The sequence below is a fragment of the Muntiacus reevesi genome, chromosome X (assembly GCF_963930625.1).
Source record: "Muntiacus reevesi chromosome X, mMunRee1.1, whole genome shotgun sequence".
NCBI classification, from domain to species: domain Eukaryota; kingdom Metazoa; phylum Chordata; class Mammalia; order Artiodactyla; family Cervidae; genus Muntiacus; species Muntiacus reevesi.
The window spans coordinates 130,538,505-130,563,242 of record NC_089271.1 but is presented as its reverse complement, the minus strand read 5'-3'; the positions used below and the strand labels follow the sequence as shown (position 1 = coordinate 130,563,242).

At 44.9% G+C, this 24,738-nt stretch overlaps 1 protein-coding gene across 5 annotated transcripts in view; it reads right to left on the bottom strand.

The window, feature by feature from the left end:
• SEPTIN6 (septin 6) overlaps positions 1-24,738 on the bottom strand; it is a 74,199-nt gene that overhangs the window by 18,392 nt on the left and 31,069 nt on the right. For all 5 annotated transcript variants that reach the window (XM_065914975.1, XM_065914977.1, XM_065914974.1 and 2 more), the window contains exons 4-6: positions 12,635-12,821; positions 9,650-9,811; positions 231-327 (exon numbers count right to left, since the gene is read on the bottom strand). In XM_065914975.1, the coding sequence (XP_065771047.1) occupies positions 231-327; positions 9,650-9,811; positions 12,635-12,821 (446 nt within the window). The remainder of the gene's footprint in view (positions 1-230; positions 328-9,649; positions 9,812-12,634; positions 12,822-24,738) is intronic.

The window sequence follows — 24,738 nt, the reverse complement described above, 5'->3', positions numbered from 1 at the left end:
TTTTAGGAATGTTTTCTCCATTGGACACGAAGAGCTTGCTCAGTGCAGAGAATCCAGGTATGGAGCCAAAGTTTGCCTGCTGGTGACCCCTAGAGATGCCTGAGGCCTAAAGATGAATGAGTAGAAACTGGGGACAAGTGAGGAACTGGTCACATAGTGGCGGGGGACAAGCAAAGGGACAGACAGAAGGGGATTGCTGAGCATAGCCCCTCTCCCGGAGATTCACTCACCTTGCACAGTGCCCCAGGGGTACTGCCGTGCTTTCATCATCTTGTTACCTATCTTTAGTTCTTCTGTGCTGCCAATGACAGCAAATGGCAGGTGGGCCTGAAACAAGAGGCAGACAAAAGCTGAGAACTCCAGGTAAAGGCACTGAGTGACCCCCAGTACAGCTGCGGCTCATCGTGGGGGGCTCGGCGCCCCTGCCGCAGTGTCCCTCACTGCCGCCACCGTCAGGAGGCATTTCATAAGCTCCCAGGCTGTGTAGGGAGAAGAGGCCTACTCCAAGCTTTGCCTGTTCAGAAAATCACAATAGAAAGTAACCAGGATGTGGCTGAGTGCATAGGGAACAAAGACAGAAAATAAGCAGAATAATAAGCAGATACACAGATTAGCCAGCTATTCAGTCTTTATGGTTGCTGACGCGAAGTGCCTTCGGAAGGCAAGTGAATGGGACACAAAGGGCTATGCGTGGAGAGAGACTAAAGGAGAATGGAGGGGGCTGGAACTGTTGCTCACTTTTCCCAGAGTATGAGAGCGCCAAGAGTAGACATGTACAGAAACCACATTGTTGACTGAGGTGGACGCTCCTGGTCTCATACTATCCTGGAGCAAGAGCTTGCCCCGAACTCTCGAGCCTAGAAGTCAAGTCCCCAAGTATTTACCCACGTGCCCATCACTGAGCTGAGTTCTGTTTCAGGGGCTTTAAAGGGAAACAAAGGGAGTAGAAGATTCACGCCTTTGCCGTCTGGGAGTTTAAGATCTGGTTAGGGAAGACCAAATTCCATACCCGAAATCACAGAAGACAGGATATGCCCAAGGGCTCAAGTGTACAATCTGGCACCCCGCACACAATAGGTGCATAATAAATACTCCTTGAATAGCCATGGGCATAGCAGTAGAAAGAAAAGTATGAACAGGGGGTATGGCTTGGTGCTTGAGGTGGAGAGGGATAGTGAGGCACAAGGCCCAGTTGATGAGACTGCTTTCATGCATCAGAGAAAAGGCAGGTGCCCCCAGTTGTAGCGTGAGGCCTGGGACACGCTCACAGTGCTCCATTCCACAGGAAGTGCTGAGTCACCACTGGCCAAACGGAACCACTGATTAAATACTGTTTACAAGCCAGGTAGAGCTTTACTCAGAAGGGCTTTACACAGAGAAGCAGAATGTGCACTGAAACAAGCTTTCTTAGCCTGCTTGGACAAACAGGCCTCGATCTCAGATATTTTGACCGACTTCATAGTCAACAAAAGAGTCTGAAATGCAGTACTTGGATGCAATCTCAAAAACAACAGAATGATCTCTGTTCGTTTCCAAGGCAAACCATTCAATATCACAGTAATCCAAGTCTATGCCCCGACCAATAACATTGAAGAAGCTGAAGTTGAATGGTTCTATGAAGACCTACAAGACCTTCTAGAACTAACACCCAAAAAAGATGTCCTTTTCATTACAGGGGACTGGAATGCAAAAGTAGGAAGTCAAGAAACACCAGGAGTAAAAGACAAATTTGGCCTTGTGGAGTACAGAATGAAGCAGGACAAAGGCTAATAGAGTTCTGCCAAGAGAATGCACTGGTCATAGCAAACACCTTCTTCCAACAACACAAGAGAAGACTCTACACATGGACATCACCAGATGGTCAATGCCGAAATCAGATTGATTATATTCTTTGCAATCAAAAATGGATAAGTTCTATACAGTCAGCAAAAACAAGACCAGGAGCTGACTGTGGCTCAGATCATGAACTTCCTATTGCCAAATTCAGACTTAAATTGAAGAAAGTGGGGAAAACCACTAGACCATTCAGGTATGACCTAAATCAAATCCCTTGTGACTATACAGTGGAAGTGAGAAATAGATTTAAGGGACTAGATCTGATAGACAGAGTGCCTGATGAATTATGGATGGAAGTTCGTGACATCGTATAGGAGATAGGGAGCAAGACCATCCCCAAGAAAAAGAAATGATAAAAGCAAAATGGCTGTCTGAGGAGAGCTTACAAATAGCTGTGAAAAGAAGAGAAGTGAAAAACAAAGGAGAAAAGGAAAGATATACCCATTTGAGTGCAGAGTTCCAAAGAAGAGCAAGAAGAAACAAGAAAGCCTTCTTCAGTGATCAATGCAAAGAAATAGAGGAACACAATAGAATGGGAAAGACTAGAGATCTCTTCAAGAAAATTAGATACACCAAGGGAACATTTCATGCAAAGATGGGCTCAATAAAGGACAGAAATGGTATGGACCTAGCAGAAGCAGAAGATATTAAGAAGAGATGGCAAGAATACACCGAAGAACTGTACAAAAAAGATCTTCACAACCCAGATAATCATGATGGTATGATCACTCACGCTCACCTAGAGCCAGATATCCTGGAATGTGAAGTCAAGTGGGCCTTAGGAAGCATCACTACGAACAAAGCTAGTGGAGATGATGGAATTCCAGTTGAGCTACTTCAAATCCTGAAAGATGATGCTGTGAAAGTGCTGCACTCAACATGTCAGCAAATTTGGAAAACTCAACAGTGGCCACAGGACTGGAAAAGGTCAGCTTTCATTCCAATCCCAAAGAAAGGCAATGCCAAAGAATGCTCAAACTACTGCACAATTGCACTCATCTTACACGCTAGTAAAGTAATGCTCAAAATTCTCCAAGCCATGCTTCAACAATACGTGAACCATGAACTTTCAGATGTTCAAGCTGGTTTTAGAAAAGGCGGAAGAACCAGAGATCAAATTGCCAACATCCACTGGATCGTCAAAAAAAGCAAGAGAGTTTCAGAAAAACATCTATTTCTGCTTTATTGACTATACGAAAGCCTTTGACTGTGTGGATCACAATAAACTGTGGAAAATTCTGAAACAGATGGGAATACCAGACCACCTGACCTGCCTCTTGCAACAGTTAGAACTGGACATGGAACAACAGTCTGGTTCCAAATAGGAAAAGGAGTACGTCGAGGCTGTATATTGTCACCCTGCTTATTTAACTTATATGAAGAATACATCATGAGAAATGCTGGGCCGGAGGAAGCATAAGCGGAATCAAGATTGCTGGGAGAAATACCAATAACCTCAGATATGCAGATGACACCACCCTTATGGCAGAAGAACTAAAGAGCCTCTTGATGAAAGTGAAAGAGAAGAGTGAAAAAGTTGGCTTAAAGCTCAACATTCAGAAAACTAAGATCATGGCATCTGGTCCCATCACTTCATGGGAAATAGATGGGGAAACAGTGGCTGACTTTATTTTTTGGGGCTCCAAGATCACTGTAGATGGTGATTGCAGCCATGAAATTAAAAGAAAGTTATGACCAACCTAGACAGCATATTAAAAAGCAGAGACATTACTTTGTCCAAAAAGGTCCGTCTAGTCAAGGCTATGGTTTTTCCAGTGATCATGTATGGATGTGAGAGTTGGACTATAAAGAAAGCTGAGCGCAGAATTGATGCTTTTGAACTATGGTGTTGGAGAAGACTCTTGAGAGTCCCTTGGACTGCAAGGAGATCCAACCAGTCCACCCTAAAGGAGATCAGTCCTGGGTGTTCATTGGAAGGACTGATGTTGAAGTTGAAACTCCAATACATTGGCCACCTGATGCAAAGACGTGACTTATTTGAAAAGACCCTGTTGCTGGGAAAGATTGAGGGCAGGAGGAGAAGGGGACGACAACAGACGATGAAATGGTTAGGTGGCATCACCGACTCAATGGACATGGGTTTGGGTGAACTCCAGGAGTTGGTGACGGACAGGGAGGCCTGGCATGCTGTGGTTCATGGGGTAGAAAAAGAGTTGGACATGACTGAGCGACTGAACTGAACTTACGTCCTACTATGTACCAGGCATTACAAAGAATACAACACTGAAAAAGCTCAGAACCTAGACCTGGCGATTGTACAGTCTGGGAGGGGAGAGACACACACTGTGATGATAACACAGTAAGGTCCAGACTATGAACAGAGGCTTGAGGGCTGGAGGAACACAGAGGAAGGAGAAGCTTTCACGGGAAGTCAAAGCAGGCTTCACAGAGTAGGTAGTAGCAATCATACTTAGAGATCAGGAGCTATAGACCTGATATTAGCAGCAGTTCTCTGTCCCATGTGCCAGGTGCTCTACGTGGCATTATCTCATTGAATCTTACAACACTAGGAAGTAGGTATACTTATTATCCCCATTTTATAGAAGACAAAACTGAGGTCCAGAAGGAGCAAGAGACTTACCAGCAGTGCCACCATAGTAAGGGGCAGAGCTAGGAGTGGAATCCAGGTCTCTCTGACTTCAAAACCCACCCCAGCTGGTCTGCCACTCCCTTTTGGGGTTCGAGCAGCAGATTAGGGGAGCACTCTAAACCCAGGGGGTGAACTGGCCAGGCAAGGCCAAATTGTAAGAGGTAGTTTAAATCTGACCTCACAGTCAGTGCTTCCTTTCTGTTCTCCTCTAGCCCTGCACCCCAAGAATGTTCTTCAGAGTGGAAGAACACAGGTGTCAATTGGGAGCTCAGCTCCAGCACATCTGCTAAACCACTCCCCCCCCCCGCCCTGCGGAGGTGCTGGGCCTTCACCCACTCTCAGTTGCTCTCCGATGATTATCTCAGGTGTTGCCACATCCCACTGCTATGACTGTCCCCAAAAAGGGGACAGAGGAAAGAGGGAAAGACAAGGCTATGGATATGGAAAGTGGGCGAGGGGTGGAGGTGGGAAATTTTTTGTCAGTCCTAATAGGGCCATGGGCGGGGAGAGGGGGTGTGAAATCCTAGAAATCCTGCCTAAAGGCCGAAGCATCCCTGACCTCGGCCAGCCGGCTTTCAAGGTCAGACGGGGGCGGGGTTCATTTGGGCACAATTCATTCCCCCTCAGAGACCCAAGACATGGCAGCCTCCAATTCACCCCCAAACACTTTCCAGGAAAAGGCTGCCCCACCTGCAGAGACCTCAAAGCTTCAGTCACTCGAAGGGGCAGCCATGACAGAGGGCTAGACCAGGGGACTGCTGGTGGAGCATTCCCACACATCCTGGGCTCTCAGCTGAAAGTGATGCAGGAGGAGGGTATGTGAAGTGGGAAGTACTTCTCTGGACTTAAGAGCGAAAAAAGAAAAAAGAAATCCAGAAGAGAATAAAGGCATTAAATAAAAAGTCAGTATTCCCTTGGGTGTGTTATTTTTATCTCCAAAAGACATTGTCAGTTAGCATGACAGGGTCACTTGCTTCCCCTTCCTCTTTAAACTGCCATCACTTTATCCCTCCCCACTCTGAAACACACAGTCCCCGCCATGGCAGCTTCAGAGGGCTCCGAGACCTCCCCCGGCACACTCATTTCCAACTGGCATCAAAGTTTGTTCTGATAAGTTTATGCAAGGCTCTCATTTCCGAGTGCTCCCAGGCAGATTTCATTTGATTCTACAACAGCCTTCCAGGGCAGTTACTGTAAGCCCCACTCGTGATTTGGAAAACTGGCATACAGACAAGTGAAAGGAGTTGCCCAGGTTCCTACCTCCCATGCCCAAATCTTCCCAAGGAGCAGTGAGGACACCACGCTGTAGCTGCCAGCCTCTGCCACCACCCAGGGCGGCAGGTCAGTTCAGCTTTAACCGTGAAGGGCAGGAAATCATGGGGTCGGCTCTGGTCACCTTGCTGCCGCTCTTGAGAGCCTGGTGGCTCTGACAACTAGAATAGAGTCGAGCAGAGCAAGGAGAAGGTAAACCCTCCAGCCCCCACTCCCTACTCCCGTGGGGCTGGCACTTTATAGGTGTGGGCCCTGGGAAGAAACTTGCAAAACAGCACTGCTGTCAAAACATGAATGGGTTCCTATGGGGGTTCCATGTAATTCTCACTCTCCCGAGACCTCGAGACCTCAGATGCCCCTGTCTCAGAAACTCCAATAAGGGATAGTCCCAAGTCTCCTCTTGGGAGTCAGTTCCCAGACTCACTATCTTTTTTTTTTTTTTTTTTTTTTAGAGTTAAAGAAGACTGATCCAGGGAGGAAATACACTCCATAGACAGAGTGGGGGCTATCTTGGAAGGCAAAAGAGGCCCAGGGTATGGGGTTGTAGACAAAGCGATAAGTAAGAAGCGGATTTATTCAGAGAGAGACACACCCACAAACAGAGTGTGGGCCATCGCAGAGGACAAGTGCCCAGACTCACTATTTTTATGGCCTCATACGTCCCTTAAATTCCTCTTGGTCCATTTAAAAGTGTTTGATGAGCCAACCAGCCTGAACTATTCTATTCTGTTTCTTCGACATCCATTGTATTAGGGAGGTTAGATGACCATCCCCCTTAGCCCAGTGAAACACATTGTCAGGACAGTTGATTCCTCATCTGATAAGATGTGGAGTGGGCATAGCTTCCTCCCAGGAGGACAATATTTCCCAGTCGTGGGGCTAGTTACACTGGCCTCCATTCTAGGCTCCTATCGACCACTGAGCAAGAGAACTGTCTTTTACCATCTGAGCCATCAGGGAAGCCCGAGAGCATTGACTGATCCTCCCAAGTTCACCCATGGTGGTGATTCACACACAAATATTGCCAACTATGGAAATGGCACTGCTGCCTCAGGGTGAGGGGGAGACAGGCTTGTACCTATGAGTTTCCCTGTGACCCTCTTGGCCACCCATATGCTCTCACTGAGCCCAAATGCCTTTGTGGGGGCCAAACCCAAAAAGCTCACAGGCACCCAGCTGACTGAGCTGAGTCGAGTAACTGGGCCTATTCCCTGCTCCCTGGCCGTGGTTTGAACCATTCAAAGAACATTCAATTTGAACAACATAGCAAATTTTGGGCTTCCTGGGTGGTGCTAGTAGTAAAGAACCTGCCTGCCAATGCAGGAGACATAAGAGATGTGGGTTCAATTCCTGGGTTGGAAAGGTTCCCTGGTAGAGGGTATGGCAACCCACTCCAGTATTCTTGCCTGGAAAATCCCATGGACAAAGGAGCCTGGTAGGCTACAGTCCAAAGGGTTGCAAAGAGTCGGACATGACTGAAGTGACTTAGCACAGCGCAGCACAGTAAATTTTAGCACTGAAGTCTGCCACCTTGAGAGCTATCAGAGTATAGGTGGAAAGTAGCATGCAGCAAGACCTCTCTCCCCGCCTCCTGAGCACTCTGAGCTGCCACCTTGAGAGCTATCAGAGTATATGTGGAAAGTAGCATGCAGCAAGACCTCTCTCCCCGCCTCTTGAGCACTCTGAGCTGAAATAAGTGTTTTCAGAGCCACCCAGGAGCCAAGAGGGAGGCTAGACCTCTTGACTCTCATTTCCTGCCATGAAAATCCTGAGTTGGGAGCTAAGGGATGACTGAGCAGTCTTCTCCACTTGAGCAAGAGGCTTCTTCCACTCTTCCAACCCAGTTCCCATGACAATTGGCTAGGGTGGCTGAGACTGTGGGGCTGGGGTCAAATCCAGAACTGAGAGGCCAGCATCCATTTCTCCTACTACCCAACCCCGGCTCTCTGAAGATGCTGCTTCACAGGCCACAACTCATCCGAAAGGCCCAGTGTGACACTCTTGCTCCAGGGGCAGTCAGGCTAAGCAATTCTCTGTATGTTATTTCATAGCAGCTACTCCCCATCACAACACATGTAATACACAGTTTTCACATGCACACCCCCTCCCTTGCGCATGCCCAGTTTAGGCATGCTAGCTGTAAGCCGTCTGTCACATACAAAAAAGCCTGGGGGAACGCAAGAGAATGAGTGCTGAGTGATGATGTAGGAATAACCCTGGATCCACTCAAATTAGGTTTTTCAAAGTGAAGCATTGGCACACTGGGACTATTTATTGTAAAAAAAAAAAAAAAATGGACCCCAAATTCCAAGTCCCTTCACAGGTGAAACAGCATAGTTGAGGGCTACTGCTTCATAGCACAGGAAGTTTCCCACCTTGAGGCCAAGGCTACCCGGGTTCAGACAAGGGCCCAAAGGTAAGCTGACAGCAGAGCCCGAAATGATGGTCACTCCTGACTGACCCACCATGTAGTCAGAGGTTGTTCTGTGTGACACCCTGAGATTGCTGAGGACTCTTCGACCGTATCCGTATCCATCCTTAGCCAAGCAAACCACCAACCTGAAGCTGCCTAGTGACTCAGGGAATCCACATTCGGAAGGTATCCATGGGGCCCGATGTTCTGAGTTGAGTAGGAGTTTCCAGACCTCAGTGTTGGTGAAACCAGATGATGCTTCTCTCCAGGCTCATTTTTCTGCAGATTAGGTGTCCCTTCGGGTTTTCTTATCCTAACAGAACCTAATTTTCATCAAAATGCCCTGGCGGCTGGAGAGGATATGCAGGAACCTTTTTTTTTTTTTTTAATTAGTTTTTCAATGGCCCACTCAGAGAGGCCACAACTCCAGCTCCCACGATCCGCACAGCTCTATCCTCCAGCCAGGTTTGTCAAAGATAACCAAGAGCCTCTCATCACAAACGTATCTCTGGTGCACTGATGGGCAAGAAGGCAGGCAAGACAGTGACTTGCTGCCCCACTAGGCTAATTTGTTGGCTGATTCATAGGAGGTGGTAGCTGATGCATAATGATAACTTAGGGGGTGGTGGCAGCAGGAAAGTTTTCTAAAAATGGCTTTTATTACAAGGCTTTCCTGCATTTGGCTATACTCGGGCATTATGTCATTAGGAAAAAACTGATGACTCTCAATAGAGAAAAAGAAATCTGTTCCCAAAGCAGAGGCTTTCTGCAAGCTATTAGCTGTCTCCTTGAAATCACAACATTGAGGATTTCGCAGCAACAGCATCAACACATTGTAAAGAAGCATGAGGAGCCATTTGACTCCCTGCCTCCTTCATTACTCATTCCTCTAGGAGGGGAAGTGGGGGAGTGAGAGGAAACATGGCAAGTGGTTGGTTGTTTTTTTCATTTTTTCCCTTCGACTCATTCACACTTAATAAAGCAAAACATAATCCTGAAGTTTAAAAATAACATTTCCCTAGTCACCAGAAAAATTGGAGACTGCATGTCATTTTTCTTCCCGGGGCAGAGGGCTTGATTATCTGAGTGCAGATTATCCTCGAGTCTCCAAAGCCAGCCAACTCTCTCACACTTGCCTTCTTTCGCTGCATCAACTGTCGAGACATTTTTCTGGTCTGAGACAAAGACCGTTTGCCTTTCTGGCAGTCCCATAGGGGCTGCCTGGCCTAGATGAGAGAGGCATCAAAGAGGAGGGTAGGAGAGGTCGGAATCCCCTGGTCGAACCAATTTCTGGGGTCAGCCATTCCCTCCTTCAATCTCTGGCTATTTATCTCTGCATGTCTGAGGAGGGAGGCATGTCTGCATGACTCTAAATTCTTTCTCACAAATACCTGAGACTCAGATAATCGAGTTGATTACACTAAGATGGATGGTGAGGTCTGACTGCTATTTGGCAAAATAATAATCCTGAAGAGCAAATGGCCAGAAAATTGAAGCCCTGTGTGAAGCCCACTCACGTTCATGGTTCCGTTGATCTCTGCCACTGACTCATCATCTGTAGGGAACTGGTAGATCTGGACTCCGTTGCTGACAAGCTCGCTGGTGATTTTGATTTTGAACTTGGTTAGCTCACTCTTAGAAATGGCATCTGATTTGGCAATGATGGGGATGATGTTCACCTAGGGAAGGGAAGAGCAAAGGGGCATCATTACTGGAAATCTGAAGCTCAGAGTAGGTGACCTAGGGCTTCTACCAGCTGCCAGAGGGAGCAGTTCAACCCAATAGTCCAGACCTGGCCCCCTCCATAGCCAAACAGTAGTATAATAAATGACGATGAGTACTTACTGTTGCTGGGCACTGAACAGTAAGTGCTTTACATGGATTAACACAATTAACCCTGGCAAAAAACCCTCCCAGAAGGTATTAGTACCACTATTTTACCAATGACAAATTGAGGCAGACAGAGGCTAAGTAGCTTGTCCAAGGCCACAGAGCACACACATAATGGAAGTGGGATTCAGATCCAAGTTGAACCTCATTTTTCAGTCTGTAGTCTTAACCTATCAGCTCAGATCCAAATTGATGAGCTGTGTGATATTTTAATATCAAGGTTATTGCTTTGGTGATTTCGAAGCAGAAGGATGACAATTGGGAATCTGCGGTGGACAAGGGGAGAAGAGGCCACTCCTTGCCAATAGTCAACTGTCCCAACCCATCTTGTGGGGGCTAGCCCTAAGCCAGGTCAAAGAGACCCATGTGGGAAGTGAAGCAGGGCAGGGCTCCATGAAGATGCATATACGACCCTCTTTCTGGACACTAAGGAACCAACCCACTGACATGAAGACCACCCTCTGTTACTGATTTGATCTGTACTGTGCTTAGTCGATCAGTTGTGTCTGACTCTTTGTGACCCTATGGACTGTAGCCTGCCAGGCTCCTCTGCCCATGTGGCTTCTCCAGGCAAGAATACTAGAGTGGGTTGCCATGCCCTCCTCCAGGGGATCTTCCCAACCCAGGGATTGAACCCAGGTCTCCCGCATTGCAAGAGAATTCTTTACCATCTGAGCCACCAGGGAAGCCCAAGAATACTGGAGTGGGTAACCTATTCCTTCTCCAGAGGATCTTTCTGACCTAGGAATCGAACTGGGGTCTCTTGCATTGCAGGAGGATTCTCTACCAGCTGAGCTACCAGGGGAGCCCCATTTGATCTGAGATTTAGCCAAAAAGAGCTTCACTGTCAGAGTCTCCTGATTAATTTCTGTGTAAAGAAAGCAGAAGCAGATGCGCAATTTTGTACAGATGCAGGAGAAAGGCCTGAAGCTGCCCTGAAGTCCGATCCACCTGAACCTTAATCCTTGAAATTCCTCCGAGAAGGGACAAGGCTTTTACTGCTGTGAGGTCAAGCAACTTGAAAGGCACATGCCTGAGTGAGACAGAACAGAGCCAAGTTCAAGTCCACACAACAAGCACAGCTGGTCCTGCCAGCACACTCCAATGGGCTGCTGTGGAGGGTGCTTGGGCCCTGAAAAGAGCTCAAGACTTGAAATTTCCCCCTTCTTTGCTCTTTGCCTTTGAAGTGCCTCTCCAGGCTGACGCCGCTACTTCAGGTGTTGGTCAAAGAAAGACTGGACCTTGGAGGCAGGTTTTTGAGGCATGGAGGCTGAAGCCCTTGGTGAGGTAATGCAGCAGGCAGTCAATTCTTGTCTCTTTTCACCACGTCCCCCATCGGCACGCTGTAAACACAGGCTGAAGTTTGCCTACCTAACTCAGCCCACCTAGCAGGCTGCCTACCACATGGCTCCGTGCTGCCTCATTCAAGACACACAGGGCGTGGCGACGTTTCCCGAGCAGCACGTTACTCGCGGGTGGTGAACTCATTGCTGTGAAAAATGACAAATTGCTCCTCTTTTGATGACAGCTGAAACTCAGTGATTATAGTGAAGGTGCTACTAAACAACCACATTTAAAGATTTCTTTTCTTTTTTTTTTTTTTGTAAAATAAATTCCCTGGAGTTAGAGAGAGCTCGGTCTGCATCCCAGATCCATTACAAGTTGTCTTGAGCAAGCTGTAACAGTGCTTACCACACAGCATTACTGGAAGAATGAAATAAAAACAATACATATAAAGGACTCATCACAGTGCCAGGCACATATGAGATGTTAAGGGAGGAAATGTACTAGTAATGAAGCTTTTTAAAGAATCCCGTGGTCAATTATCTTGCACAACCAATAATCCTTTAACATGAAGAATCATTGTCTAATTTATATCTGATGTGGGGCTTGCATTTTTCAGTTTATCTTAAAGCAGGATGTGTCTGAATCCCACAGCCATCTTCCTTGGGTGTGGAGGCAATGTAAACTGGCAACACAGAGCCAAGTTCAAATCTAGGCTCTGCCAGGAGCTGGCACTGTGACAATGTGTATGTCTCCTAACCTCTTAGAGCCTCAGTTTTCTCTTCTATAAAATAAGAGTAATGATGGTGTTTACTTTACGGGGTTGTTGTGAGGATTCAATGAGACACTCCACAAGGCACTTTTACAGTGGTGACATATAATAAAGGTTTAACAAATGTTAGCTGCTATGATAAAATTATTATTGAAATTAAGAATAATAACTTTTGAAGTCAAGCTTGCATGTTTGATTCCATTATAGGTCAGTTAACATTGTGACAAAGGAAAAAAAAACACCTTTCCACCACCCAAAGTCTGAGGCCCTAGACCCAGACAGCCATCTGTCCTGCATCCACCTTTATTCCCAAGATGGATCAGGGCAGAAGACAGCTCAATGCACACTCATGCCCGGCACTGGGAAAACATCACAAAGCATACGACTCAGGTGCTGGAGCAATTAACACCATCTTTATGGAGGGACAGGGAATGAAGAGGAGGATGCCAATGCCACAGAACCTCTGCTGGACTCTGGCATCAGTGTGGCACAGGAGACCACCAGGAAGGGTCCAGCAGGCCCCACCTCCCACCCACCCTTGCCCCTACCTCCCTACCTTACTGTCCAGCTTCTTCATCGTCACTAGGTCCAGAGACTTCAAGGAATGACCCGTGGGGGCGATGAAGTACAAGCAGGCGTGGATGCGAGAGTCATGGTAGGTGTGCAGTACCCTGCGGATCTTCAGCTCCTCCTGCAGGTAGGCCTCAAACTGGGCATCGATGAATTCCACAATGGGCTTGTAGCTACAGGGGAGAGTGGGGAAATGGCCAGACCCCATCAGACACCTGGATTTTGTTAGGTTTCAAAGTTCTTTTTGAAGTTCAAAATGCCCTCGGTAATCTGACTCCTCCCACCTGACTGGATTTCAGTGGGCCTCTTCTCCTGTCAGACTAGCCACCGCTTTCGTCCCCACATGAGCCAACTGTGTGTTCATCAGTGTGCTTTCTCTCTGGAATGAGCGCTTCTCTCTTCTCATCCCAATCTTGCCCTCCCAGGCCTCAGGACTCAGATGAATGCCCATCTCCAAAATTCCCCAGTGTTGCCAGAAAGTCCTTCTGGGCCTCAGGAGTGTGTGTGACAAAGAATTATGCCATTGGATGGCTTACTGATGCTTCACAAGGATTAGTGTCCCCTCAAACAGACTGTGTCCTTGTGAAGGGCAGGGACAGTGAAGGGCCCTTCTGACCCCCATGGGGCCCAGATGCAATGTGGAGCCCCCTGGCAGCATCCGTGGATGGGCGGGCTGGGTTCATGTCTTTGCTTCCCGTGTCTCCCCTGCAGCAGCTAATACTCGAGCTGGGTACCCAGGGGTGGTCAGGATGTCTCCTTGACCCACTGCTGGGGAATCTTCCAGAATGCACTGGGTTCTTCTCAATCTTTCTGGGTTTGAGGCTCCCTTAAAAAATTTTTCTGTTCTCATTTCCTCTAAGGTCGTGATTTTTTCCCCCCTGTGGCCACATGGCATGCGGGATCTTAGTTCCCTCACCAGGGATTGAAGCCACGCCCCCTGCATTAAAGTGCAGAGCCTTAACCACTGGACCGCCAGGAAAGTCCCTAAGGTTGTAACTTTGAAATCTACTTTGAAACTTTGGTAGAGTCTTACCCACACAACCTCAACACGTGTGTGCACACCTCCCCACCCCCAAGCTCACTGAGTCCCCAGGCACAGAGCTCCTGTGTGGCTCCAAGTCTTGCTAAAGAGTCAGCCAAGAGTCAGTCCTCTGTTCCTCTCTGTCCTGGGAAGCTTCTTCCTTCTCTATGGCCCCTACAGCCTCTTTCTGCTCTAACTAGGTCAGCTTAGCCTCCGCCCTGCCTCAGTTCTCATCTCCCTGTCTGTCCGCTGCCTCTCCATCCGGGGCTTCCTCCCTTCAGGCAAGAAGAGGTTTGCTATCTGGTCCAGGGCAGCGATCCCTAACCATTTTGGCATCGGGGACCAGTTTCATGGAAGACAGTTTTTCCAAGAACAGAGATGGAGAGGCAGGGGGGCGGGGATGGTTTCAGGATGATTCAAGCGCATTACATTGGTTGTACATTTTATTTCTATTAAGATTATTATTACATCATCTCCACCCCAGATCATCTGGCATTAGAATCTGGAAGTTGGGGATCCCTGCCAGATGCGGAGTTTGCAGAGACCACCACAGGAAGAGAATGATGGAAGGAGGAGCCGGGCTCTGCCAGTGCTTCTCAGCTGCTGCTAGCAGCCCCCTACCTGAGCCTTTTTGAAATACTCCCCTAGTAGAGAAGAGAAAAGAGCTTTTTTAAAAAAGAAATCACAGAATTCTAGATTCTGAGAGCTACATACAGAGAGGGCCAGGTGCATGGTACCTCTGTAGTCCCAGAGAAAAATCTAAAAATATAGTCCTTTCTTTCTTCCTTTGATCCCTGTGAGCCAAACACTGTTCTGAAGGGTAATAGCATCAAAGGATCACTTGGTTGCAGGGATCCTTAGAAGGTTCCTGAAGAATTAGCGGGGTGGGGAGGAAATATATCCCTTAGGTTTGTTTAATTAATTTTTGGGTGACTGGCTCATTTGAATGATCTAAATATGGTACGCCTATATTTTTTCCTCCATTATATAACTTTTTAACTTTATTTTTTGCTATACAGAAGGGATCCAAGGAGGACACAAAGCAATGCATTTTTAGCTTTTTACCCCCTGCATCTCTAGTGACACTAGAGATGGGTCTATCTTTCTGCTAACGCCTCTGGCCCTTAGGGTCTCTGAAGAGAGGCATCATCAGAGCAGCCAATCCACCCACAGGATTTGGTTCAGTCTAATCCTAAATGGATGACTCATCTTTGTCTTATTCATTTTTACCCTGTTTCTGACATTTTGTTTTTTTTAATTTCAGTTTTATTGAGATGTAAGTGACATACAGCACTGTATAAGTTTAAGGTATACAGCATGATGATCTGATTTACATACATCAAGAAGCGATTATCAGAATAACTCTAGTAAACATCTATCGTCTCACATATGTACAAAATTACAGAAATACAAACAAAATTTCCCTTTTGATGAGAATTCAGGATTTACTCTCTTAACTTTCATATATAACATACAGCCATGTTAATTACATTGATCATGCTGTAAATTACATCCTTCTTATTTATTTACCTTAGAACTAGAGTCTTATTCATCTTTTTATCCTCAGTGTCCCACATGGTATCTGGAATATAGTAAGGGTCCCACTCCCGCTCCCATTGGCTTATCTTCCCTCAATGGCCATCTCTCCCATCCCACTCTGTCATGCTCACTGGACTCCAGTCCATGGTAAACAAAATCCCTTACTCCCATAAGCAACCACGTCACAAAAATGCTTCCTTCTAAAAAAAAAAAAAAACTGCTTCCTTCTGAGGGACACCTGACTCCCCTTCAAAGATGTTGCTTCCTTCATATCCTTATCAGCTGGACATGTCTACATCCCTCATACCCCAAGGCAGCTTTTTTCCAGCCTATTTTCCCTGGCTTACTATGATCTGCTAGAAAACCCAGCTCCAATATATTCTACCCCTCTTTCTCATGACTGTTTATCTTTTACTTTTCAGGGTAGGAATTCCTTTTTATCTTTTGGCCATGCCACACGGCATGTGGGATCTTAATTCCCTGACCAGGGATCAAACCCATGCCCCTGCAATGGAAGCTGGGAGTCTTAACCACTGGACCACCAGGGAAGTCCCTTCAGGGTAAGAATTCCTTAGCCTGGGGTCCACAGACCTTGAAGAGGTCTATGGATAGAATTCATGATATGAACTTCGATAGGAAAAAACACATCTTTTTCACTAAGCTGTAACTGAAGTTTAGAGTTTCTTCAGGTACAAAAGTAGGTAATGCAAAGGAAACCATAAACAAGACGAAAAGACAAACCCTCAGAATAGGAGAAAATAATTGCAAATGAAGCTACTGACAAAGGATTAATCTCCAAAATATACAAGCAGCTCATGCAGCTCAGTGTCAGAAAAACAAACAACCCGATCAAAAAACAGGCAGATGACCTAAACAGACATTTCTCCAAAGAAGACATACAGATAGCCAATAAACACATGAAAAAATGCTTAACACCACTCATTCTTAGAGAAATGCAAATCAAAACTATAATGAGTTATCACCTCACACCAGTCAGAATCATCAAGAAATCTACAAACAATAAATGCTGGAGAGGATGCGGAGAGAAGGGAACCTTCTTGCACAGTTGGTAGCAATGTAAATTGATACAGCCATTATGGAGAACAGTATGGAGATTTCTTAAAAAAGAAATGGAACTGTCATAAGTCCCAGCACTCCCACTACTGGACATATACCCTGAGAAAACCATAATTCAAAAGACACATGTACCCCAGTGTTCATTGCAGGACTATTTATGGTAGCTAGAATATGGAAGCAACCTAGATGTCCAGAGACAGATGAATGAATAAAGAAGTTGTGATACATATATACACAATGGAATATTACTCAGCCATAAAAGGAACAAACGAGTCAGTTCTGCTGAGGTGGATGACCTAAAGCCTGTTATACAGAGTGAAGTAATTCAGAAAAAGAAAAACAAATATCATATATTAATGCATATATATGGAATCTAGAAAAATGGTACTGATGAACCTATTTTCAGGGCTGGAATAGAGATGCAGACATAGAGAATGGACTTGTGGACACAGTGGGGGAAGGAGAGGGTAGGACGAATTGAAAGAGTAGCACTGAAACATATATATTACCATGTGTAACATAGATAACTAGTGGGAAGTGGCTGTATGAGGCAGGGAGTTCATCCCAGAGCTCTGTGACAACCTAGAGGGGTGGGAGGGGGTTAGGGTGGGAGGGAGGCTCAAGTGGGAGGGGACATATGTATACTTATGGCTGATTCATGCTGCTAAATGGGAGAAACCAATACAACATTGTAAATCAATTATCTTCCAATTAAAAAAATTTTAAAAACCACACTGAGATATCACCTCACACCTATTAGTATGGCTACTATCAAGAAGACAAGAGAAAAAAGAAAAGAAGACAATTTTTATCCATTGATCCGTTGTTCAATACTTGGATTGTTTCCATGTCTTGGCTGTTGTGAACAGTACCACAATGGACACAGGAGTGCAGATATCCCTTGAATATCCTGTTTTCATTTCTTTTGCAATATGTACTCAGAGGCAGGACTGCTGGATCATATGGTAGTTCTATTTTTTATTTTTAAAATTGTTTTCCATGATGACTGAGCCACCAGCGGTGCACAGGTATTCCTTTTTCTTTACCTTTGCTAACACTTGATTTCTCTTTTTGGAAACAATATAAGGTGTCTATCCACAGATGAATGGATACAAAAAGATGTGTCTAGTAAAGTAATTATACTTCAATAAAAAAATAAAAGTCATTCCAGCAAAAAACAAAGTAGGTAACAGTCTACAATAACTTCAGCAGTGCCTGTGATTTCATAACCAATAGAAATTACCAATATTTTTTGTTTCCTATTACAATTGTTGCAAATATCTCAAAACAGCATTTATAATCACGATCTCTAAATTATAATAGTTATTAGACCTGCATATAGCTGTTGTTATTTCAGAGATTAGTAGAGAAGGACACAGATTACTATATCACAATTTTAAAATATTTTGGTAACTGTATTTTTTTGATGGGCTTCCCTAGTAGCTCAGCTGGTAAAGAATCCACCTAAAAAAGAAAAAAGAAAAAGAATCCACCTGCAATGCAGGAGACCCTGGTTCGATTCCTGGGTCAGGAAGATGCCCTGGAGAAGGGATAGGCAACCCACTCCAGTATACTTTAGCTTCCCTTGTGGCTCAGCTGGTAAAAAATCCGCCAGCAATATGGGAGACCTGGGTTTGACCCCTGGGTTGGGAAGATCCTTTGGATAAGGGATAGGCTCCCCACTCCAGTATTCTGGCCTGGAGAATTCCATGGACTATAGAGTTGATATATTTTAGGCAAGTTATTCTGAGCCCAGAGGCCTCACTGGTTTAAGGGGCCAATAGCACAAACAAGCCCAGTCTAGACACTATTTCTTATTCATTTCAGATGGTGATATGTATTATGAAGACAATAAAATAGGATAATGGGATAAAAGATGGCTGAGGGCTCAGCTACTTTAAATACAGTGATCAAGGAAGGCTTCTCTGAGGATGTGGCACTTGAGCTGTAAGGATGAGAATGACAGTCATAAGAGAATCTGGGAGAAGAGCATTCCAGGCAGAAGGAAAATCAAATGCAATGGTCCTGAGGCAGAAACAAGCTTGACAACTTTGAGCAAGAGAATTAGGGAATGAGGAAGAGCAATATACTGTTCACAATTGCTCAAAGGTGGGAACAACTCAAAAGTCCATCAACTGATAAAATGTGGAATATCATACAAAGGAATATTACTCAGCCATGAGTAATATTACTTTTCAGCCATGAAAAGGAAGAAAATTCAGATACATGCTGCCACATGGATGAACCTTGAAAACATTATGCTAAGTGAAAGAAGCTAATCACAAAAGGACAAATAGTATATGACTTCACTTCTATGAAGTACTGCTGCTGCTGTTAGTCGCTCAGTAGAGTCCAACTCCTTGCGACCCCATGGACCGCAGCCTGTCAGGCTCCTCTGACTATTCTATGAAGTACTACAATAGTCAAATTCACAGAGACAGGAAATAGAATAATAACTGGGAGCTGAGAGGAAAGGGTAATGGGAAGTTATTGTTTAATGTATTTCCTTTGGGGATGATGAGAATGTTTGGGAACTAAACAGAGGTAGTGGTTGCACAAGACTGAATTTATTAGATGCCACTAAATTTATTCACTTTAAAATAGTTAATTTTATGTTATGTGACTTTCACTTCAAGAAATACAAAAATAATAAGAGATGAAGCAAGTGAGGTAATGGAGACAGATCACATAAGGTCTTGTGGGTAAGATTATAGTAAGGGTTTTTTGTTTTTTGTTTTTTTTGCTGTGAGTAGGGTCTTCTGTTCCATACTGCTTTCTAATTGGTTGCTGTCAGATAAGAAGTCTATGACTTTCTGCATATTTATTTTGAAATTAGCTACCTTGTCTTTCAGTTGATTATACTGGATTTTGTAAATAGAGATATTACAGAAAAGTAAGAGTTTTATCTTTCAATTGTTTTCTTTCTTGATAATGTTAACCAGTCCCTTCTTGAAATACTGTCCTTTGGCTTCACTGCCACCATTAGCTCCTACCTCTATAATAACTCTTCTTTCTCACTCACCTTAGCTTCAGTTCTTGGCCTGTTTCTGAGGTTCCATCCTGGACCATCTTTTGTGGTCATTATGCACATCACAGGCATGTTAACCCTGTGTGGTTCCATTCACTGTCATGGCCTCAGTTACCACTGGCTCCTATCACACTTCATAGACACCCAGAAGTCACCCCAGTCTCCCTCTCCCACATGCCAGCCCTCTGTGCAAACACAGCTATCAGAAGCTCCCCTGCTGGAAACCCAGAAGACCTGGTCACAGACATCATACTCAAATAGTACCATGTCAGGCATCAAAGCCAAGATACCACAAGGTCAGGTCTACTGGAACAGCGCTCAGAGTGACAACACCTCATTTACTCCATCTTTCCAATCACCTCTTCCCTCTATGCTCATCGCTATTCTGCTCTCTCCTCGTGGACTCACTATCCCTCCAAACTATGTCCACTGTGCCCTCTGAAACTCCTGAACCACGCTGAACAAAACTGCCACTCAGAGTGTGGTTCCCTAACTGGCAGCGCTAGCATCATCAGCAGGCTTGTTAGAAATGGAGACTCTCCAGTCTCCAACCCAGACCCACAGGATCAGAATCTATATCTTATTAAGAGCCACAGTGGCTCATATGCTACTTTAAAGTCTGAGAAGTAGCATATGCCATCTTCCTCTTCATAGAACCTGCCAACCTCTTCATGCTACTGGAAACCTAATTCTCTCCTGAGGACCCCATTGCCCAGCAGCCCTCTCCTGTGTAGGCTCCTCATTCTCCCACAACCTGTGTACGCTGGGCTCAGTGCGGCGGGCATCCAGGCAGACTCTGAGCACTTTTAGACCATTACTCCTCTGAAAGTGAAAGTGAAGTCGCTCAGTCATGTCTGACTCTTTGCAACCCCATGGACTGTAGCCCACCAGGCTCCTCTGTTCATGGGGTGCTGCAGGCAAGAATACTGGAGTGGGTTGCCATTTCCTTCTCCAGGGAATCTTCCTGACCCAGGGATCAAACCCAGGTCTCCCGCATTGCAGACAGGCACTTTAACCTCTGCGCCACCAGGGAAGCCCAAGAGGACAGTATTACTCTACCTTTGTGTAAAACAACACTCTCCATTTGAGACCTGTTCCATCCTCTTCTGACCCAGTCTTTCTTCCTGTTCCGGGTGACTGCAAAGTGCTTGTGGACAAGCCATCAGCCTTCAGCCTCTTTATTCCTTGATGGCCTCAACTTCCCCAACCTCCAGACCCTTCCACTTCAGCCACCTCCACACCGGACCATTTGCCAGCCCAGCCCCACCCAATACAGCCTCTAACTCTCTGACCACTGCCGCACATCTTTCCAGCTCTCTTGTGTTTCTGATGGGCCGAAACTTGATCTTTCACCTCATAGAATCCTCTGGTACCTTGGTCTCTCCATTATCCCACAGGCTATCAGCCCCTCATGGCCTCATCTTCTTCTCGGCCTGGGCTGACGCCTTAATCAATGGCCCCAAACACTCTTTTATCAACTCCTCTCCCATTGCACCCTCCTTGCCTGGCCAAACTGCTGGACTGGATACATTTCAGTATCTTCCCTCTGCTCCTAGACCACTGCTGAAGTTGACTAGAAGCAAATCACAAAACGTGGGGTCTTGGCGCCCAAATTCCTGGCCTCCAACCTCATATATGCCTTTAAAACAATATGACATCCCTTTGCTTGGGCTCGATTGGCTCCTTCCCACTGCTTTCACTGACCAGGTCAAACTGTCCCCACTTTCCTCAAGCTCCAAAACTCATCTGTGACCCTTCCCTCTCACAGGACAGTGTCACCTTCTACTTTATCAACACAATCAAGGTCACCAGGCTCATACTACCCCAACCTGCCTCACTCCCTCCCCTTCTCTGTGCCCTTTAGTCCCTGAGGACAAAGCATCCCTCATCCTGTTCAAGGTCCATCAGCCCTGGTGCACTTGATCTCATTCCTTTCAGGCTCTTTTGAGAACCTGCTATCTATCAGCTCCTCACCTCCTACTGACCACTCCCCCTCCCTGAAACCTATGAACAGGCTTATGTCTTCCCTCGGCTCAAAAAAAAAAAAAGATCTTTCCTCAGCCAGTCCTCCTCAACCACACATTTCTCTCCAACTACGGCCCTGTGTCTTCTCTTTCCTTACCAGTCAAGTCTCTCTTTTGCACCTACTACAGGGCCTGACATATAACAGGCACCCCATAAATATTTAGTGCATGGATGGAGATGTTTTTTGAAAGAACAATCTACTCATTTATTGATTTATTTTTACTTCCTCTTCATTCCTCAACACATTGTAGACTGGTTTCCACCCTCACCAGCATCCTAGTTAACACACTCAATGGATACTTTGGGGGTTTTTGTTGCTGTTTGAAGTATAGTTGATTTATGTTGTGTTCGTTTCAGATGTACAGCAAAATGAATCAGTTATGTATATATATGCGTGCATGCATGCTAAGTCACTTCAATTGTGTCTGACTCTTTGCAACCCTGTGGACTGTAGCCCGTCAGGTTCCTCTGTCCATGGGATTCTCCAGGTAAGAATACTGGAGTGGGCTGCCATTTCCTTCCCCAGAGGATCTTCCCTACCTGGGGATTGAACCCGCATCTCCTGTGCCTCCTGCATTGGCAGGCAGGTTCTTTACCATTTGACGCCACCTGGGAAGCCATATATAGATGTATCTATAGATACAGATATATCTTCTTTTTAAGATCGTTTCCATTATAGGTTATAACAAGATATTGAATATAGTTTCCTGTGCTATACAGTAGGTCCTTGTTTATTTTATATAGTGTATATCTGTTAATCCCAAACTCCTAATTTATCCTTCTTTGATGACCATAAATTTGTTTTATATGTCTGTGAGTTAGACATTTTTAGCTTTTTACATTTTATTTTATTTATTTATTTTGGCTGTGCAGGGTCTTCATTGCTGTGTAGGCTCTGTTTTAGTTGTGGAGAACAGGGAGCTTACTTGCCCCAAGCCATGTGAGATCTTCCCTGATCAGGGATCAAATGGTGTCTCCTGCACTGGCAGGCAGATTCTTTACCACTGAGTCACCAGGGAAGTCCCTACTCTAAGTTTTAAATGATGAAAAGTTAGGTGTTTATTTTTCCCATCAATGTATATATTGATTCATCATTCATTCAACAAATGTGTACTGAATACCTACTATAAGACAGCTGGCTACCTTGTACTCATCTTGCAAAACTTGAAATCTTAGCCCAGTCATTCCTGATCACCTCCTCTCTCCTTTCCACAGCCTCCAAACTACATACTCCCACCACCAGACTTGATTGCCTGTTCCCACAGTCCTTCTCCACACACCTCTGTTACTGTACTTACCATATTATGTAGAATTTGTGCACATATATTTGCCCCTTCTACTAAACTGTGAGTTCCTTAATTAGAGACTGTGCTTTATTTCTTAGTATTCCTGGCCCTTCACACTGTACCTGGCACACAGTGGTGGTTTAGTCACTAAGTCGTGTCCAACTCTTGCAATCCCATGGACTGTAGCCCACCAGGCTCCTCTCTCCATGGGATTCTCCAAGCAAAAATACTGGAATGGGTTGCCATCTCCTTCTCCAGGCATACAGTAGGCATTCAGAATTTTATAACCTGAACTAGATCCCCCATGTCAACTGGTTACTATGTCTTATGGATTCTTTCTCTTACATCAGGCCCCCTCCTGTCTATCCTTGAAGTTTCTGCTCCTGTTCAAGCCCTTTTCATCTTTTCCATCCTCATAAAACTCACCCATGACCTCCCTGCCTCCCTCTGCATGCTGCTTTATCTTTTGCCCAGCTCAGAAAAGCTTTTTAAAGGAGCAGTCTATACCCACTGTATCTGCTTCCTTTGAAATTTTTTCAATTTTTTAAAAAATTTACTCGCAATCACGCAAACAATACATGTACTTAATCTACCATTCTCAGAGGTAACTAATATTTTTAGTTTGATTATCCATACAGACTTTTATCTATGTCTCTATAAACAGAGAGAGGGATGGGGAAGGAAGGATAGGGGGAGAAAGGGAGAAATGTTTGTTTTATTGGGAAGGGGTAGATTTACACAAATGGCATCATGATCTGTGTATCATTCTTCTACTTCTTTTTTTCACTTAGCAACCTGTTTATGTGAGTATGTATAGATCTAACTTGTTCTTTTACATGGCCAAGTACAGGTCCATGGTGTGGCGGTACTATAGCTCATTTAGTTGCCCTCTTGGTGGAAATTTAGACTGCTTAAAATTTTTTTTCATCCCATAACCAATGATACAGTGAACATCCTTTCTGTGGGCCTTTTACGAACACGTGCAATCATTTCTCTAGGCTGTATACATAAAGATGGATCTGCTGGATCATAAGATACTCACATTTCTTTTTTTTCATTTTTTATTTTGTTTGGAAACGAGTTCTTTTAGAGTGAAATGTTTTGATGGTTAAAGAATAACTCATTTTGAGACTTAAAAACTTGATATCTACTGAATTTAAATTTTTTTTTTTCTGTTCTGGGTCTTCGTTGCTGCGTGGGCTTTTCTGTAGTTGTGGAGGGCGGGGGTTACTCTCTAGTTGGACTTCTCATTGCGGTGGCTTCTTTTGTTGCAGAGCACAGGCTCTAGGGCATGTGGGCTTCAGTATTTGCAGCTCTCAGGCTCTAGAGCACAGGCTCAATAGTTGTGGCACACAGGCTTGGGTGCTCTGTAGCATGTGGGATCTTCCCGACCCAGGGATCAAACCCATGTCTCCTGCATTGACAGGCAGATTCTTTACCACTGAGCCACCAGGGAAGCCTTGATATCTATTGATATTGATGGTTGTATTAGTCAGGGCTCTCCAGAGAAACAAAATCGATAGGATGTATATTTATCTAGAGAGAGAGATTTATTTTAAGCAATTAGCTTATCACATTTAAAATTTTAATAGATACTGTCAAATTTGCCCTTTAAAAAATCTGTATCAATTTATACTCCTAGCAAGATGAATGAAATTAGCTGGTATTAATGGATATTGTATTTTTATGTTTTATTTTTGCAAATCTGATAGATGAAAAAAATTCTTCATTGTTTCATTTCACATTTCCCTGACCATTGATGAAGTTGAATGACCATCATTTTATATATTGATGGTCCATTTACATTTCCCCTTCTGTCAACTACTTGTTTCTCACTGAATTGTATAAGTTCTTTTTACATTTTAGAAAAACACTTTGCTATATGAAAAAGTGAAAGAGAAAGTCACTCAGTCATGTCCGACTCTTTGTGACCCCATGGACTATAGCCTGCCAGGCTCCTCTGTCCATGGGATTCTCCAGGCCAGAATACCGGAGTGGGTAGCTGTTCCCTGCTCCAGGGGCTCTTCCCAACCCAGGGATCGATGTCTGCTATATAGGTTCCAAATATTTTCTCCCCATCTGTAGTTTGGTTTTGCTTTTGCTTATAATATCTT